Source organism: Vanessa tameamea, chromosome 3 (assembly GCF_037043105.1).
Source record: "Vanessa tameamea isolate UH-Manoa-2023 chromosome 3, ilVanTame1 primary haplotype, whole genome shotgun sequence".
Taxonomy (NCBI): domain Eukaryota; kingdom Metazoa; phylum Arthropoda; class Insecta; order Lepidoptera; family Nymphalidae; genus Vanessa; species Vanessa tameamea.
The window spans coordinates 5,276,132-5,292,261 of NC_087311.1; the positions used below are offsets into that span (position 1 = coordinate 5,276,132).

The window sequence follows — 16,130 nt, forward strand, 5'->3', positions numbered from 1 at the left end:
CCACAAAATATACTACAGAATGTCTTATGGCGTTCACGGTTTTCAGTAGTTAGACTAAAGTTTTTACAAACCGATATGTCCCTGCGTTTTAAATCTGTAATATCTTCGAAAATATTCATTTAAATTACATGCTGTAAAGGGCCATATTGATCTATACTCATTTAATGCACAATGTAATTAAGGTACTTAATGAGTAAGGAATAATGATGTTTTGCTTAAAATCGCTTCCAAAATAAGCCATTATTTCTCATAAAAAATAAAGGATAAAAAATGGTTGTTGTGGGCTATCCCTAAGAAATAGATATATATCATCGTGGACTTTTTTGAAGACCTTTTTAAGGTGTATGATACTGTAGTAATGTGTTTATTTACGACATCACTTCGGAAACCTCTAAATTATCAGTGTTTCTCTACTATATTGTGCATGTATTGTGTATTCCTCTTTAATCAATCTATCTATTTAAAAAAGCGCATCAAAATCCGTTGTGTATTTTAAAAGATCTAAGCATACGTAGGGGACAGACAGCGGTCAGCGACTTTGTTATATACTATGTAATGATGATATTGCTAAGTTGTTAAACTTTCGGATTTTCGGGTTACTACAGATATGATTGTGTACACCCTTACGGTATTTTTTTGGTTAATTATTTGTCAACCATGTGTTTAATAAAAAAAAAAACTATAATTTTATAATTTTTTATTGTCGTATTGTTTTAAATATCTACATCTCAATTCGCAACAACCATACAATACAGATACTCAACTTAAAACGTAATGATCACATAAAAAAAATCAAATTTTCGCAACTTCGCGTGTCATACAACTTTAAAATTTAATTAATAGAATACAATAGAAAAGATCACTTCTATTAAGAGTTTTACAGCTCTATAAACTATATACAACATTGGGAAAATCTTAATTTTCCACTACATACTTTTACTCTATTTCATAACAATCATATTTCTTAAATCTATTTAAAAAGCCAAAAATAAGCATTAAATTTACTATTTTTAATGCGTATATTTTCCCACATACATATAAACAATTATATAATATAGTATATTATTTCTATTTATAGTCAAATTTGAAGAGTACGTATTTAGGTAGTAGTACCACAACCATGCTAACTATTAGTATTTATCTGTTTTACTGTTCTCGACGATAACAAAGAAAACAGTATTTTAATTTTATTTTCATTTAACATAGTCAATATAATTTTACAAATACTTTAAAGTAGTGTTACTTATGGCACCACATGCTTATAGCATAATAGTATATATTTACATTTATTTCTAGAAAAAATATATTTATACAGCATAATGGCTAATATAATAAATTTATTTGAGTGGTATTAGAAAGATATAAATTGTCTAGTGAATAATGAACATAAACTTTAATGGCAGTAATTAGATTTATAAATGCCATTACCTATGTATATATTATACATACTTTATCTTAGAAATGGAAGACATTGGACTATTATTATTCAATAACATATTTTCAACTTTATATAAATGCAGAATAAACAATTAAAAATAATGTAGATCTTAGATATAATATACGATTAGTTTTCTATCTTTAACACTTACTATTCTTATAAACATACTATTTGCATTCTCCACCCGTACTTAAGCTCTACAAAATATTAATTATCTGTGGAAATTATATCACAATATTTTAATGTAGGTAGATAGTGTTTAACTTTCCTCTTCGTTCAAGTTTAGAATCATTAAGTACAAAAACTATTAAACTTGACTATTGCATAATTTTATTTTCAGTAGTTGTAGGAACAATAAAGTAAACTTTTAAAACTAAATGTAAACCTAGCTTACCAATGTTACGAAAATCACATTTTTTTCTATAATTAATCCAATGACATAGTACCCCTAAGTTAACATATTATGACTGGAAGTGACTATGATTTGAAATTAAATCAACTTTCTAACACTATCACATTAAATGTTAGGTACTTAAACGCTAAAGATAATAGTTGGTACAACATTCGTCAAAAAGGAACAAAAAGAGAATCTTCAAAACAAAACATTTAGCCCTTTGTCTACTTTATATTTAAATTAATAATAATAATATAATATAATTTAATGTGTATATCAGAAGAATTGTGTTGGTTATGTCATTTATTTATTTGTCTGTGTTAAAGATTGACATACTATACATATTATATTAAAGTTTTTACAAAATAAAAGCGTAATTTATTGCCTTCCCCCGATATACAAAGAACTATTCTTGAATGTGAATAAAACTGATATATTGAAACCGTTTAAGTAATTTTGGTCACTCTTACTGTTTTTACTTAAAAAAAAATATTTTCATTTGCATTATAGAGAATATATATTTTAATTGAAATGTTTGCCAAATTCGTTAATTATGATATAAATCAAATCTCCAAATGATACTTTTGTTTTTTAATAACATTTACTTTGGTCCCAGATTAACAATTTTGCTACGACCGACTTTTGAAGAATTTGAATTTTTTTGTTGTCAAGCAAAATTGAAATTTTATCTTAAAAATAAAGAGGTAGATTTTAATTTCAAGATAACAACTAGAGCTGGAAAAATATAATCATATTTCTTAAGATAAATCAAATTTTGTATATTTCAGTGCAATGCCTCTGCCTATATTGATTGCTAATTTTTAGACTAGAGGCAAAAAAGTAGCACGCAGGGCTTACTATTAATGAAAACTATGTACATATAAATCCTTAGACTACACGCGCAGTGAGTAATACCTACGTTGAACACGTGCATTTGTCAGTCTTAGTATCAGTCCTCAACCACGGATGCACCGTCTTATTCTTTTAGTTTATAGTATTTTCGTACTAATGCACCGTAATTAAAACAATTTTTCCTTGCCGAACTGCAGGCCAGGATACACGCTACTACGGATCATTTAAAAATGCACGTCGCGGACGTCAGTTGGGGTGGCGGCATTACTGTGAGCCTTGTCCTGGGTCGGAGGTGGCGTCCACCCCCCCGCCTCCCGGCCTTGTCCGTTTGGGGCAGTAACGACGCGTTCTTCAATTAGTTTTTGCACCATCTCTTCGATTTGTTCCAGGCATGTTTGCAAACAATCCTATGATAAACAATAAAAAATACGTTACTTATTGAATATAATTATACAATGAATAATGATAAAGAGCTTATAGTTTTTTGTTTCAATATGAAATAACGTTAAATAGTTATTTACCGAGTCAATGCCAGTTAGCTCATGTAAACGCGGAAGATGTCCGTCTAATTCTAGGCCACGTAGTGCAGCAGCAATGCTGCAGGAAGCCAGAGTGCTAGCGGGGTACAAGGTGAACTCATAATCTGTAACAAGAGAAATGAAATTCAACGACTTATAAGTAAAAATATTATATTATAACTGAAAATTGAAATGTTAATTGATATTTCCTGTTGCAATCTACTATGTATTAGCATTGTTATCTACGCTACAAATACGATTGAAATAACAAATGAGCGCTTTGCCTGTATATCAGTCTAAAAGCAGGTCACGCACGCTTTGACAATGTACTAGTGTATGTGGAGCGGATGTGAATAAGTCTATTACATAAAAAAACCGTGATTACTTCAGTGTTAATGTAGAAGACAAATTTCTGTGACAACGACTTGCGGCTACAAAGCTCGAGTGCGAATACATTAGCACGTAGAGGCTACACACGTATCCGATAATGAAATGCTCTTTTCTCCTTCCCGCAGGTTGTTGGTCCCTTTCTGGAGAGTGTAGCCTCAAAGGAGCCGGCATCCGCCCTCGCGCCCGCATTCCATAGCCCGCGCCCGTTTTACTGGAATATTTCTCACGGACTTGCTTTGGCAAAACCATTATACGTATACAGATACCTCTTAAAAAGGCTCTACCGTGGACCGATTTGGGCCTGAACAGCTCGAGTTGTATTGAACAACCTGTATTTGTACCGTAAAATAATTGGCATGTAATTAAATGTGGGGAGAAATTTCTAGACGTGAAGATAATTTGAAAATACTACGATCGATTCGACAATTAATAATACATTAAAATTTAGTTTTTAGGGGACTGTGAGAAATTACCGATACAAAGTCATTTCATACATTTTAAATACTTCATTTATATTCAAGTACGTATATTTTATCATTTTGCATGGCGCAATGCTTATTTTTATTTGAAACGATAACACAACAGGAAAATCAGCAGAATGACCTTGGAGGGCGAATGCGTTTAAATTGGATATCTATACTATTTACATACTTTACTAGCAAATCTTTATTAATATATATGAGACATTACAAAGTTCAATTTGTTCAACCGTATTATGTATAATTTCTTTATATTTAAATTATTAAGAATTACAGATAATACAAGTCTTTAAGAGCTCAATTCATCATTAAGTAGGTATATTCCATTATACTGCGGCAGTGTATGGATACCGAATACTCTTTCAGCATCATTTAAGATTTTTTGTGGCGGCGTACTCGAGATAAAAGGTACGAGTAGGGTAGGAACAAAACGAATGAGATGAAACAACGAGAGCGGCCGCTCATTGGAAGCATTTGCATAATCTGATGTTAATCAAACATCGAAGCCCTACCGCTTTTACCGCGCGACGACCGGTTCGGCTATTGCAACGGACAATGTGTCAGACTAACAAATAAAAATACCCCATTTTTGCTATCGACTCCGTCCTCGATTATGAAACTTTGGGCAAAATGTCATATATGTCATATAGAAATGCAGGTAAAACAATATAATATTTTTAGATAAATCCCTACAAAAATAAAATACAAAAGAGCGCAATAACGTTAATTACAATTGTTAAAATACAATTAATGTGTATTACAGGATACGAAATATAAAATTCATACAAAAGCAGCGAGCTATAAGCGTGAGCCTAACAACGATGACATAATCGTCTTATTATCCTTGAACGTGAAGTGTAGGCACCAATAGATGTGGAAACGGTGCGGGCGGGCGCCACGACGGTCTGACTCTATTCGCAAGGTGAACGCTCTCGCGAGGCCGCGCCGGTAGTACATGTATCTACGTAATGCTCACCGGAACAAATAGGTGTTCTCCGCACCTATGTTTCTACGTTCCCTGTCTGTCTAACCGCTCAAATCTACCTTCATATGAGACCGCCCGACATACTCGTACCTGTCCGATAAGATACCTGTCTTCATGTAATCGAAGCCGCCAGACGTTTCTTCACCTATGTCTGAATATATTCTTTATAACGGTCGTTTCGTTAATCAGGCATACTTGAAACGTTTAGGTCTTATCTTAAAATGCTTAAGACAAATTGTATTATTTGTTCAGAAAATGCTTCAGAGTTATAGTTAATTTCATAATAGAACATTACTTTAATACCTGTAGTAAGTTATTATACATTTTCAAAATAGTATAATTAGGACTATTTATATAATAATACATAATGTAGGTCTGGGCGGCATAACGAATGCTACTAGAGAGCGCTACGAGATCAAAGAGCACTTATGTATTATATTTTATTTTTGCAATCTATCACGAGGAATATATGATCGTTACATCACATTCCAGGCAACATACGAGTCAAATGGAACCCTATAATTTCTATCGTATATTTTTTTGAAAAAGGTTAAGCAATTTACATTCAGCAAAAGTGACTTTAAACGAGGAACATAATATGTTGAATTAGCCACTGCGTGACATGTAAGAGATGATATCTGAGGAGTGAGTGAAATAAAAGAACTGTAGCGTGAACTTCACCGACAAAAAAACAACACGACAGCGGCGGCGAACAACAAAAACCGTTGCACAAAAACATATGATCCCAGAGGGATACGGGGGGTCTGAAGGGTGCGGGGAGAAGTCCTGAGGCGTGCTGGAATGCGCTCGGGCGAGCGGCGTGGGAGGCGCCGCCGCCGGCGCGAGCGCACCACACACACGCGCCCTCGCCCTCACTCTACCCTCACTGTAAACAAACCTATTCACATCTCACCGCCTCTCCGGTCCTTGCGCCCACTTTTCTTATCTTCTCTACAAGAAACGAACGTATGTGCAATTTGTCCGAAATTGCTAAAAAAATATGTATAAATTGACTTATTTTATGCAGTTGTGTTAAGACTTTCAAATAGTTTCAAGTCGTAATCCGAAACTGGGTGTTAAGCACATATTGTAGATACTTTGAAAAACACAAAATACGTGGTAGTAAACGTTTTAATGAATAAAGTGATAAAAAGGTCAACATTTTTGAATTTAGATGAATAGAATAAAAAGAAGAACAGCCATAATATTCATCCTAACCATCTCCTAGATGTATAGAGGTTCAGTGACACATGATATTATACACATGATGACCTAAGCGGGCCCAGTGCGACATTGTCGTGACATGACGTGGTATCGAGATGCTAATTACTGTCTACCACCGCAAACAAAAGGTTTCGAAGTTAGTTGTGACGATCGTAAGTTAAGCATGTAGTTTATGTACCTATACTTCAATTGTTAGCTAATGTTGCTCGCAAGACTACTCGTAAAGCCATTTTATGACTCATCATCTAAATCTATAATTAAATTTACTAAAAAAATTAAAACATACCTCTGGCAGCAAGCGCAATGAAAGTCTGAGCGTGCCTCTGGACCATTTCCGTGTTGACATGTCCTCGTAGAGGCAACCGTGACAACAGCAGCGGCAAGAAATCGTGCGCTGTCACGCCAGCAACGTCCCATTTCAACTTAGAAAGCACCAACAACTCCCAGCTCTGTTGACAATACAAAGGTATTCATCAAATACTAAAAATGATCGTCCCAAATAATTTCGATTTAAAATTAACGATTTAAAAAAACGTATATTTTAGTAAAACTCGTGTGATACGCTTATTTGAGTTTATATAATTAATTATTGAAAGAAAGCGTTGATCGTTTGGGACAATAATGTTGCATTCCAGCCACGACATCCGTTGTAATCGTAAACATGCCGTTTTGCTCGACTTCCCGGAACAACGCGTAGGTAGTCCCCGAGTCCCTAGATATATGTGATCAAGCTACTTATCCATGTCTTTTTATTCATAAAATAAATACGCTTAATACCTATAGAATGAGTGTACAACAATTTATATAGTGTATTCACATTTAAATAAAAAGGTATTAGAATTATTTACATAATTGTTTTAATGTAGTTTAAATAGATTTATACTTATTTTCTAGATATCGTTTTGAGAGGAATTTAAAAAAAAACTACTAATTAAAATAATTCGACATTACAACCAAAATAAAAGATTGCAATATTTAAGTTTATATTAATTGCAAAAATTAATATATTCTTAGGATGTCTGATCTAGATTAAATAATTACCAATTGTAATATTTCAACCCCTATACGCAAAAGTAGCGATATGAATGACTAATTTTATGAATAACTTTATTATTTTGTATTCACACAAACGCATACAAGTAAAGGCAATGCATGGCCGTTGGCAGATAATACTCGATGTTTACTTAACTCAAAGGCGGGGTCGGACGCAGCAGCAAAAGTTAACTATTTTATCATTAACGATTTTATCTTCTACTCTCACTACTTTAAAGCTCAAACTCACGTAACAAAAAAAAACCTTAGAACCTATCGGTTATTGATAAGAATTGCTTGTGAATGAATGAAGTCTCATCACTGGGACTCGCACGATATAGTATCGTGTAACAGACGGTCGCTTCATGACATTTAAGCATCAACCTACGAAGTTAAATGGATAAATATAATTTATAATAATAATACGTTCCGAAGATATAAAGAAAAGGTGTTCGAAAGTATAATAGTTACCATGACAGTGGTATGCGGGTCGACCGCGAACTGAAAAGATTCCGTATCTCTTTTGGATTGGGGTCTTTGAAAAGCTTCGGAAACAATGAGCTCATAAACTATTCACCGCAGAATTTGCTGCCACGATGAAAACTGATATGTAGATGATCTAGAGTTTTATTCAACAATGACATATGAGAATACTTTATTATAATTTGTTCTTTATTTCCTTGAACTCGTGCAGAATGTGAGAAACCGGCAGAGAACTAGCGACGTGCGGAATGCCATAACGTAAATTTATGGATGGTGTTCATTAGAGAAACTTGCAAGGCGGCCTGTCTATGGCGGCAGCAGTTATCGAACCGCGTTACAGCCAATAAAGTGAGCTATGCAAACAGTCCTCGCCCGCGACACAGTTTGAATTCCACGGTTGGTTCCCATGCTTTATCCAATTTCATTAAGCAGTGTGACTACACTATATTACAGTCGACCTATAAATATGGTACCATAACGCCACATACCAAAAATGTTTAAAATAAAGTAAAATCTTATAACTAATTTTGGTTAAATTAGTTATAAGATATAAGCTTTTTTTTTAATCCTTGTTCTCCCTCTCTCCCTCTTTACGCATTGATATGACTAGCTCTATCCCATCAATCGGAAGAGTATCGAACAGGCATGAATGCTTAAGTTACCTTGGGTATATTCTTTACAACGTGATATGCATACTACTATAGTAAGTCTTACGTAATATATTATAGCGGCAAATTCCTGTAAATTGATATAGTTGCTGAATTGACTTGCAAAGACTAACTGACATTTAAATTAATCGAGTGGTAGTAGTGTATAAGACTGTTTTCAACGTTTGCATTGATTATAATACTCGTATTTTATGTTCATTTCATTTTTATTTTGTACGAAGCTTAAAACGCTCTATAGCTATGAGGTTACATGTCGCGCATTTTTAACCACAAAAATTTAACTTTTATAACTACTTGGCAAACGCCCGCATATTAAGAGAACTATTCAAAGGGTAAATTTAAATTTTATTACCTTCTAGAGAATTAATATCAATATTTTCAATTATAGTAATGGGGAGGAGTAAATTCTTTTTTATTTTTCTTTATAACGTTATAGTTCGTCAAGATTCAATTGATATTGCTTAAGCTTATTATTTAAATTTTTTTTTTGCAAAAAACTGGTGTATCGTTCACTACGATATGATTATCGCGAGCCCCGGTGATGATTATAATGAATTGTAATGGCTACAGTCGGCAAAGTCTTTGGCAAACATCAGTGTAGACGAGGCCACATCTTGATTGGAATGCGACTGGTTCTCGTCACCCCTTCCCCTCTACTCTTCCCAATACTCCGGCGACTGTACTCGTGGGAAATAATAAAAAGAAAGTATAATGGAAATGGAATAACCAAACAGAACAAAAACCTTTTTATTGTAACATTCTCTTACGTGTTTATTTTGAAAATACAAAGGGCACGAGGTTGAATCCATAGAGATAGGTTTTTGTTTAAGCTAGCGGGAGATATTTTATTTGCACCGGAAACAAAGGTATCGCAGCCGTGAGATTGACAAACATACATTCGCCATTTAGCTGAGAAATTCTTTGTATGCTTTGTGTGTGTGTGCAAATAATTCTATTTGTAATTTGCAAAATGTGCGAGAGTCATGTTTGTTGTTTAATATAATCAATTCGTAATTAATTTTAAAGACGACAAGTAGAATATCCTTATTCGCGAATAAGGAAACCGGAATACTACAATAATTAAATATTACCTACATTACCATAACCACGCGATCACGTGTATGCAAGTATTTATATTTACCCAAAAATAATATGTTACTAACCTATCTTAACAATAATAAAAAATGTTAATTCTCAATTTTTATTGTTATGACTTTATATTTTTTTTTTTAAATAAATATGGACGCATTATTTTGTTTTCATTTTATGTATGAACGATAGAATCCAGTAACCTTTGACTCTTTATTTCTTTATCATGAACCGCGTAAGATAAAATTGCTATGAGCAATATTTGTGCCGTTCTCTAATAACGTTTTAATATTTATACTAACTTTCACAAAACTATATTATATTATATACATCTTTTTTTATATTTATCAATGAACGGTTTCGACGAATACAGGCGGCAATCTTAAGTAGTTCTCATTAAAGAAAGACACCCGAGTTGTGTTATTGAATTTTCTTTTGACAAAGCTGTACGACGGCTCATAAAATAATGCTTCAATTATAATAATCGTACTGTGAATGTGAGAATGCACAGGTTTTATGATCGGGCAAAGAGCGCGGGAACCCAGTATTAAGACTGGCACGGATGCCGGAGCGTGCAGTCTTTTTGCTTATTTCTACCTCGGTTTGCTTTGAGCTTCACATTCAACGTTATAACTCTGGCTCATGCAAGGAAAGCATACGTTGTAGTTATATCGAAATCATTTGAAGCTAGCTATTTTTAATATACGCCATTAGCATAAAATATTGGTTTGTATGTAGGGGGTTACGGTTGTAGCCTCCTATCCGACACACTTGGATGAACTCCCATAAGATGAGCATAATTTTATATGCATTGAGTGTGACGGCGCCGTTATTACAGGTTAAGCTTATTATTTTTTTTAATATTCCCATGCAGACAGTACACCGTATAACCAATATAAATGATTTTATATAGTAAATATACTTTCTGCTCGGTGTACTTATACTATCTGCTCAATACTACCTGTCTACGAATAAACGTAGAGGCGCTACGACATTGCTACGAAACGTACGCTAATTGTAATTTTATGAAAGCGAGCTTAAAATATTTCATAAACTGTAATTTTAGCTTTATATTCTTAATAAAAACTCATATTATTATTTGATGATTACAAAGCAGTATTAAATTGGAAGAAATTGAAAAATTTGTAATTAAAAGTTTGAGTAATGTTGATATTATTTACGCATTACAGACAGAAGATACTCAAACAATAGTCATCGTTTTATACAGCAAAAGAGCTGTTAATGATTAGTCAGCGCTAGATCTTGATTTATCATCGCGCTCGCTCCCTCTTCTTGAGGTCGAAACGAGTGATAGCTCACGAGCGTTAAGAAACGTATCATTTAAAAATAGTCAATTGGTTTTGCCATTTAATGTGTCTTATATTATCAGATAGTTCGCACTAGTGATGTGACAAACATGCAAGGTTAGCGGTGGTCGCGGGCGTGTGAAAAAAATAAACAGCGTACTTCGCCTGTAATTGGCCTGATTGAAACGCGCTTCTCGTTCGGCGGTGTTTCCGAGAAGGCTGTCGGCTCGTTAGGGGACACTGTCCGCAGGGCAGCACTCCTCCCAGACCGCTCCCTACCGCATTCTTCGTCAACCAGAACGATCTTGCTCTAAACGTTTTTTCATTACCACAAAATAAAATGAGGTAGTAATCTTTGACGAAGTTTCGTTTTAGACACATTGATCATATTTTAAAGATATTTGATATAAAATTTAAAATATTAAGTTAGTTCAATGAGATGGTTCGGGAAATATTTTATTTGATGTGTCTTTGTAATTTGATGAGTTGTAAATTAAGGGAAAAGAACAAGTGTCACTGAAAGCATTTAAAAAATAAAACAGGTCGAGTAAATGTGACGCACAAAGATGTGCGGTGCACTTATTATCTACTGAACGATTGGCGCTTGGGGCCCCGTCGGGTGGCCGCGACGCGCCCGAAATGCAACACATTGACTCAGTGTAATATAAATGTAAATAGCAAAACATCTTCTCTCTGTTCTAGTATTTCAATCAGGTTATTAATATTTTGAAAGTGTTATACACTTATAATCATATTTTTAGTATTAATTACCTAACAATTATTAAAACTGTGTACCCTGTAAAGATAAAACTGTAGGTTTAAATTACATAATTGAAACTAATGACAATGATAACGAAAACATACTGCCAATTCGCGCTAACACGCTGATACAAAGTGAGCTATTTCGAAAGTAAACGAATGCCAACGACCTTAGGAATTAAGAACCATACACGGTACTACACTACATTCACAAATGTGGCAACCACACATTGCACCTTAGGGCTCAAAAATATAACGAAGATGTATATCACAAATTCATTTATATATTGCTAAATCTTTAAAATGTATAAATTGCAATCGCATCGTATAGTTATTATTGCCCTCTAGACCATAGAACGAATTGCGCTCAACTGTGACATTGTCCTACGCCTTAAGACAAAATATTTTGAGATTACTAATTTTAAACGTTTATTTATATGCGTCTTCTACCTCTTTTGAATCATGTGTGACACATACTTATTTTTGGATAAATATTTTTTAAAGTATTCATAGTCGTAACTTTCATAAGATATTACAATTTGGGAATACTAAAGGTCAATATGCTTAAAACGTATTTTGAAATGTACGTAAAACCGTTATTGGTGGAATTGAACCGTCATAAATCTGGAATTCCAATCTCTCACGCTCGTTGAGAGGCGAGGTTGTTAGATATCAGCGGAGTAAAGCGACACGAAAGCGTCTGGCAGCTTCTTGAACGCGCCACGATCGCATCACCATGCAACGTGCTTACAGAATAACGTAAGTTAATACGTACCGATATTGAAATTTTTCGTTTCTTATTATTAAACTACAGTTAATGTCAATTTTATAATGTCGTATTGCATAAAATAAAAATTATCTAGATTCCTTTGTTAACAAATCTAAGCGGCTAGTTACCTAACGAGAAACATTTCTGTAACAAATGAGCTAAAGACCGATTTTAATATGTACTTATATCATTTGTATAAAGCTATGACGAGATCTACGTTTCAATTATTACTTTACGGTTCCTTTTATATCCAACGCAATATAGTTTAATTACAACAGAAAGTGTGCATGCATTATTACAATATATTGTTTGAAATAAGTACATATTGGGTAACTTACACAGAGGTCTGTAAGCGTGATGCTGTTGGCAGTGTAGAACACTAGCAGTTCAGCAGGCAGGCCGCGAGAACTCGGTTCTCGTAGCTTTGATGCGAGCAGCAAACAGGCGGTTCCCAAAAGTTGTAATTGGCTCTTCCCCACCATACAAGTACTCAGAAATCTATCCAAGTACGAAATCGCCAAAGGGAAGACTTCTTCTTGACAACTTTGGTCTTCACACACCTGGAAAGGTATCAGTAGTCAGTCTATTTTATTAAGTGTCGTGTATTCTTAGAAATATCAAAACCGCGGCACACCCAGTACTGAGTTTATCATCCGGAGTTCCTGATAACCTATATATTTCATAAATTGTAATACATACATGTTGCGATAATACAAAGCGCATTACTTTCCTACTTGTTGAGTTTCTTATCGACAACGGTTATTGAACGTTATTCGGTAAACAGTTTTCAACTTATAACAAAACCTAAGTATTTGTAATAAGTAACAGGTTCTTATAACGTACAATTTCCAGTAAAAAATGGAAAGATATAGTATTAGTTTCTGAAAGTTGCTGTTACGAAACTAAGTAAATACAGGAATTTATTGAAAGGTACTGGAAGTGAAAGCAGATGACACTAATGAACTAGTTATTCAGTAAGCGGAGAATGTCACGAGAGCCGTAATTTATCCTCGCATAGTTTCGCACGGTGTAATTCGAGAGTCCGGATTCTGATTCTATTGTAGCCTTAAGAAAACACGCGCATCCCATGGCTGTCTCAGCTGAGTGTCTCACGCTCATGGACCTGTCAGCTGATTAACGTATGTAACAACGAAACAGGCCATTGTTCTGTTACGAACTTCCTGCTTAACGCTAACGCACATGCAACGCTCTATAAAGTATGTGACAAAATGAATGCGATATCGTTGTGATGTTAGAAAATCCCGTGACTTCTGATATACATAGTAACAAAAGAAAATAATTTCAATTTTAGTTTTTAGCAGGATATATGTATGCTACTTTATTGTTTCGGTTTTCAATCGTTTACTGGCAAAATTAGAAATGTTTTTTAATAACATTATGTATTATTCAAACATATAAATCAATGATAAAAAAGAATTAAACAAGTTTAACAGTGGCTGGGAATATCGGTTGTAGTTTGAGACTGAACTTGAATGTTAATAATTGTAGTAACGATGTCAGTGACCTCACATCCACGGGAGTTGTTTCGGTCTGCTTGTGCTGAAATTTGGTAGGTATGCAACTGGTTTAGACGGTACGTAACCACGAGGTGTCGGTAAACTCTGTAAAGTAGGAGGCACATGCGCAGTGCGCCGCCATTGCGCTGAATGACGTCAGCAACCGTCGCGCTCACTGCTCGAACCCCACGTGGCCGAGCTCGATTTTACAGCTGATTGGTTACAAACGTCCTCAAATTTCTAATCTATTTCTTCAGTTTACCAATTTATTTTTAAAGTTAATAATATATACCCGGTCAAAAAGGTTTGTAACTTCACCTACAAAATTAATTAACATAAACAAAAAACAAATAATATTCATAGAAATTAAGCGATTTATCTAATAATTTTTATAAAACGTTAATTTTGTAAAATCGTATGTTTATGTGATATTAACGAAAGATAGTGCGCGTCCGGCGTCAGCTGTGTGCGTGTCAAAATCAGCTGATTATTCAAATAGAACGAGCGAGTCGCATCGGTCGGCGACCGCCTGCGCGTTCCGGCCGGGGGCCCCTCGCGCGCCTCTCTACCCGACTCCCGAGCAAGCGCTATGTACCACTACTTTCCAATGATTAAAATACAATACTATTAGCGATTTATTCTTCTAAATTTAACATACGAGTTAATTGCACCATATTTTAAAACAAAACTATGATATTAATATTAAAAATATCATAGACATACCCTTTTTCATTATTTGCAATGTTCGTATTATAACCAAGTTTTATACGAAGAAACCAAATCCTTCATTTTATTGATTCCAATAGGAATCACATTAAAAGATAACGAAAACTTAATCAGCTGATCGTGTAAACAAAGAAAGAATGTGACACTGTTATTCTGGTACCGCTTCAAAATAACGAACAAATTTAAAGTTTACATATAATTTATAAATACTTTTTAGATTTAGATATTTTTTATGATAAGTTGGGTGAGCGAGTGGCGAAAGAGCATACATAAGCCATGGTTGCAGCCGCTGGTTAAGAGACCCTACACGTGGTTGAGTGGTGAGTAACAAAATGGCGAACGGTCGACGAGGCGGCGAATGAGTGGTGGCCGACCGGGCGGTGTGGGCGCGGCATGCGCGTGCGACGCATCACACGGGTGCGCTCACCTCTAGCATCCACTCGGCGACGAGCCGGCGCATGTGGGGAGTAATCTCGGTCTGCACGGTGCCGAAGTAGTTAGCAGTTATGGCGTAACGCTCCTCGGTGCGCAACAAGTTGTCGAGCACGCGGCGGCGCAGCAGCACCGGGTCGGAGGCAGCAGCGGTTGGCACCGGCGCCGGCCCGACCCGTGCGCTCTCAGCGCTCCCGGGGCTTACGCGCTCCGCACACAGCAGCTCCATGGCACACCGCACAGCGGCTTATGTATGGCTCGCTTGCGTCGCGTGTCGCGTTGTAATGTTGTCGCTTACAGCTGATCGAGCGCACCGAGCGGAAGCCGAGTGAATACGTTGTGATGCTTCGGCGGCGAGAGCCTGAGTCACAGTGATCGGCGGTCGCCCGTACCCGTACCGACCGGCGAACATATGATCGGCGGGGCGCGGGGCGCGGGGCCACGAGCCGCCTGTGAGGCCCGCACGCAGGTTTCTCCCGATTCGACGTTCGAATAATAATACATAACACGTTTTCTTGCTCGCTCACACTCTTTCGTGATTCTTGCCTCTCGTTCTAGTATTTACAAAATGAGATGGATTCCACGGACTGATTATAAAAGTGACCATACGACCACAATACCTATCTATCGATAGATACCTATTTTAATTATAGATTGGTTACTTATCCTTTTAAATTACCCACAAAGAAATTACTCGTTGCACATAATAGCTATAATACTATGAAGTTCGAGAAATATATAGCAGTTGGTACGGCAGCGCTTGCTTCATATTAATATCGATCTTGGCAGATTAAATTATAGTATATGTATGTATATAACTTATTCAAACACCTATTTTAGTGCCTTACTATTTAGTAAAATGATGGATTATTTGTAGGTACTTAATGCACATTGCACATTTTAAAAGGTTTATTTCAATACTTAAACTAATTAGTGAACATTATCGTTGCGAGTAGGTATATCAACGTCTGAATGGCAGTTGATATGACTGTTATTTAAAATCCAACTAAAGATTAAGGTTATTGAACCATATCTATCTAGTTTTGTATATTTTAAAGGTTGCACTTT

At 35.4% G+C, this 16,130-nt stretch overlaps 1 protein-coding gene across 1 annotated transcript; it reads right to left on the minus strand.

Annotated features, from left to right (window-relative positions):
* Positions 1-682: 682 nt before the first annotated feature.
* On the minus strand, positions 683-15,453 carry LOC113397555 (G1/S-specific cyclin-D3). The gene is made up of 5 exons (XM_026635964.2): positions 15,058-15,453; positions 12,726-12,947; positions 6,567-6,729; positions 3,206-3,327; positions 683-3,091 (listed from the first exon to the last, which is right to left on the minus strand). Exons 1-5 carry the CDS (start codon positions 15,289-15,291, stop codon positions 2,909-2,911), a joined length of 924 nt encoding a protein of 307 aa, XP_026491749.1. The 5' UTR covers positions 15,292-15,453; the 3' UTR covers positions 683-2,908.
* Between the last annotated feature and the right edge of the window lie 677 nt (positions 15,454-16,130).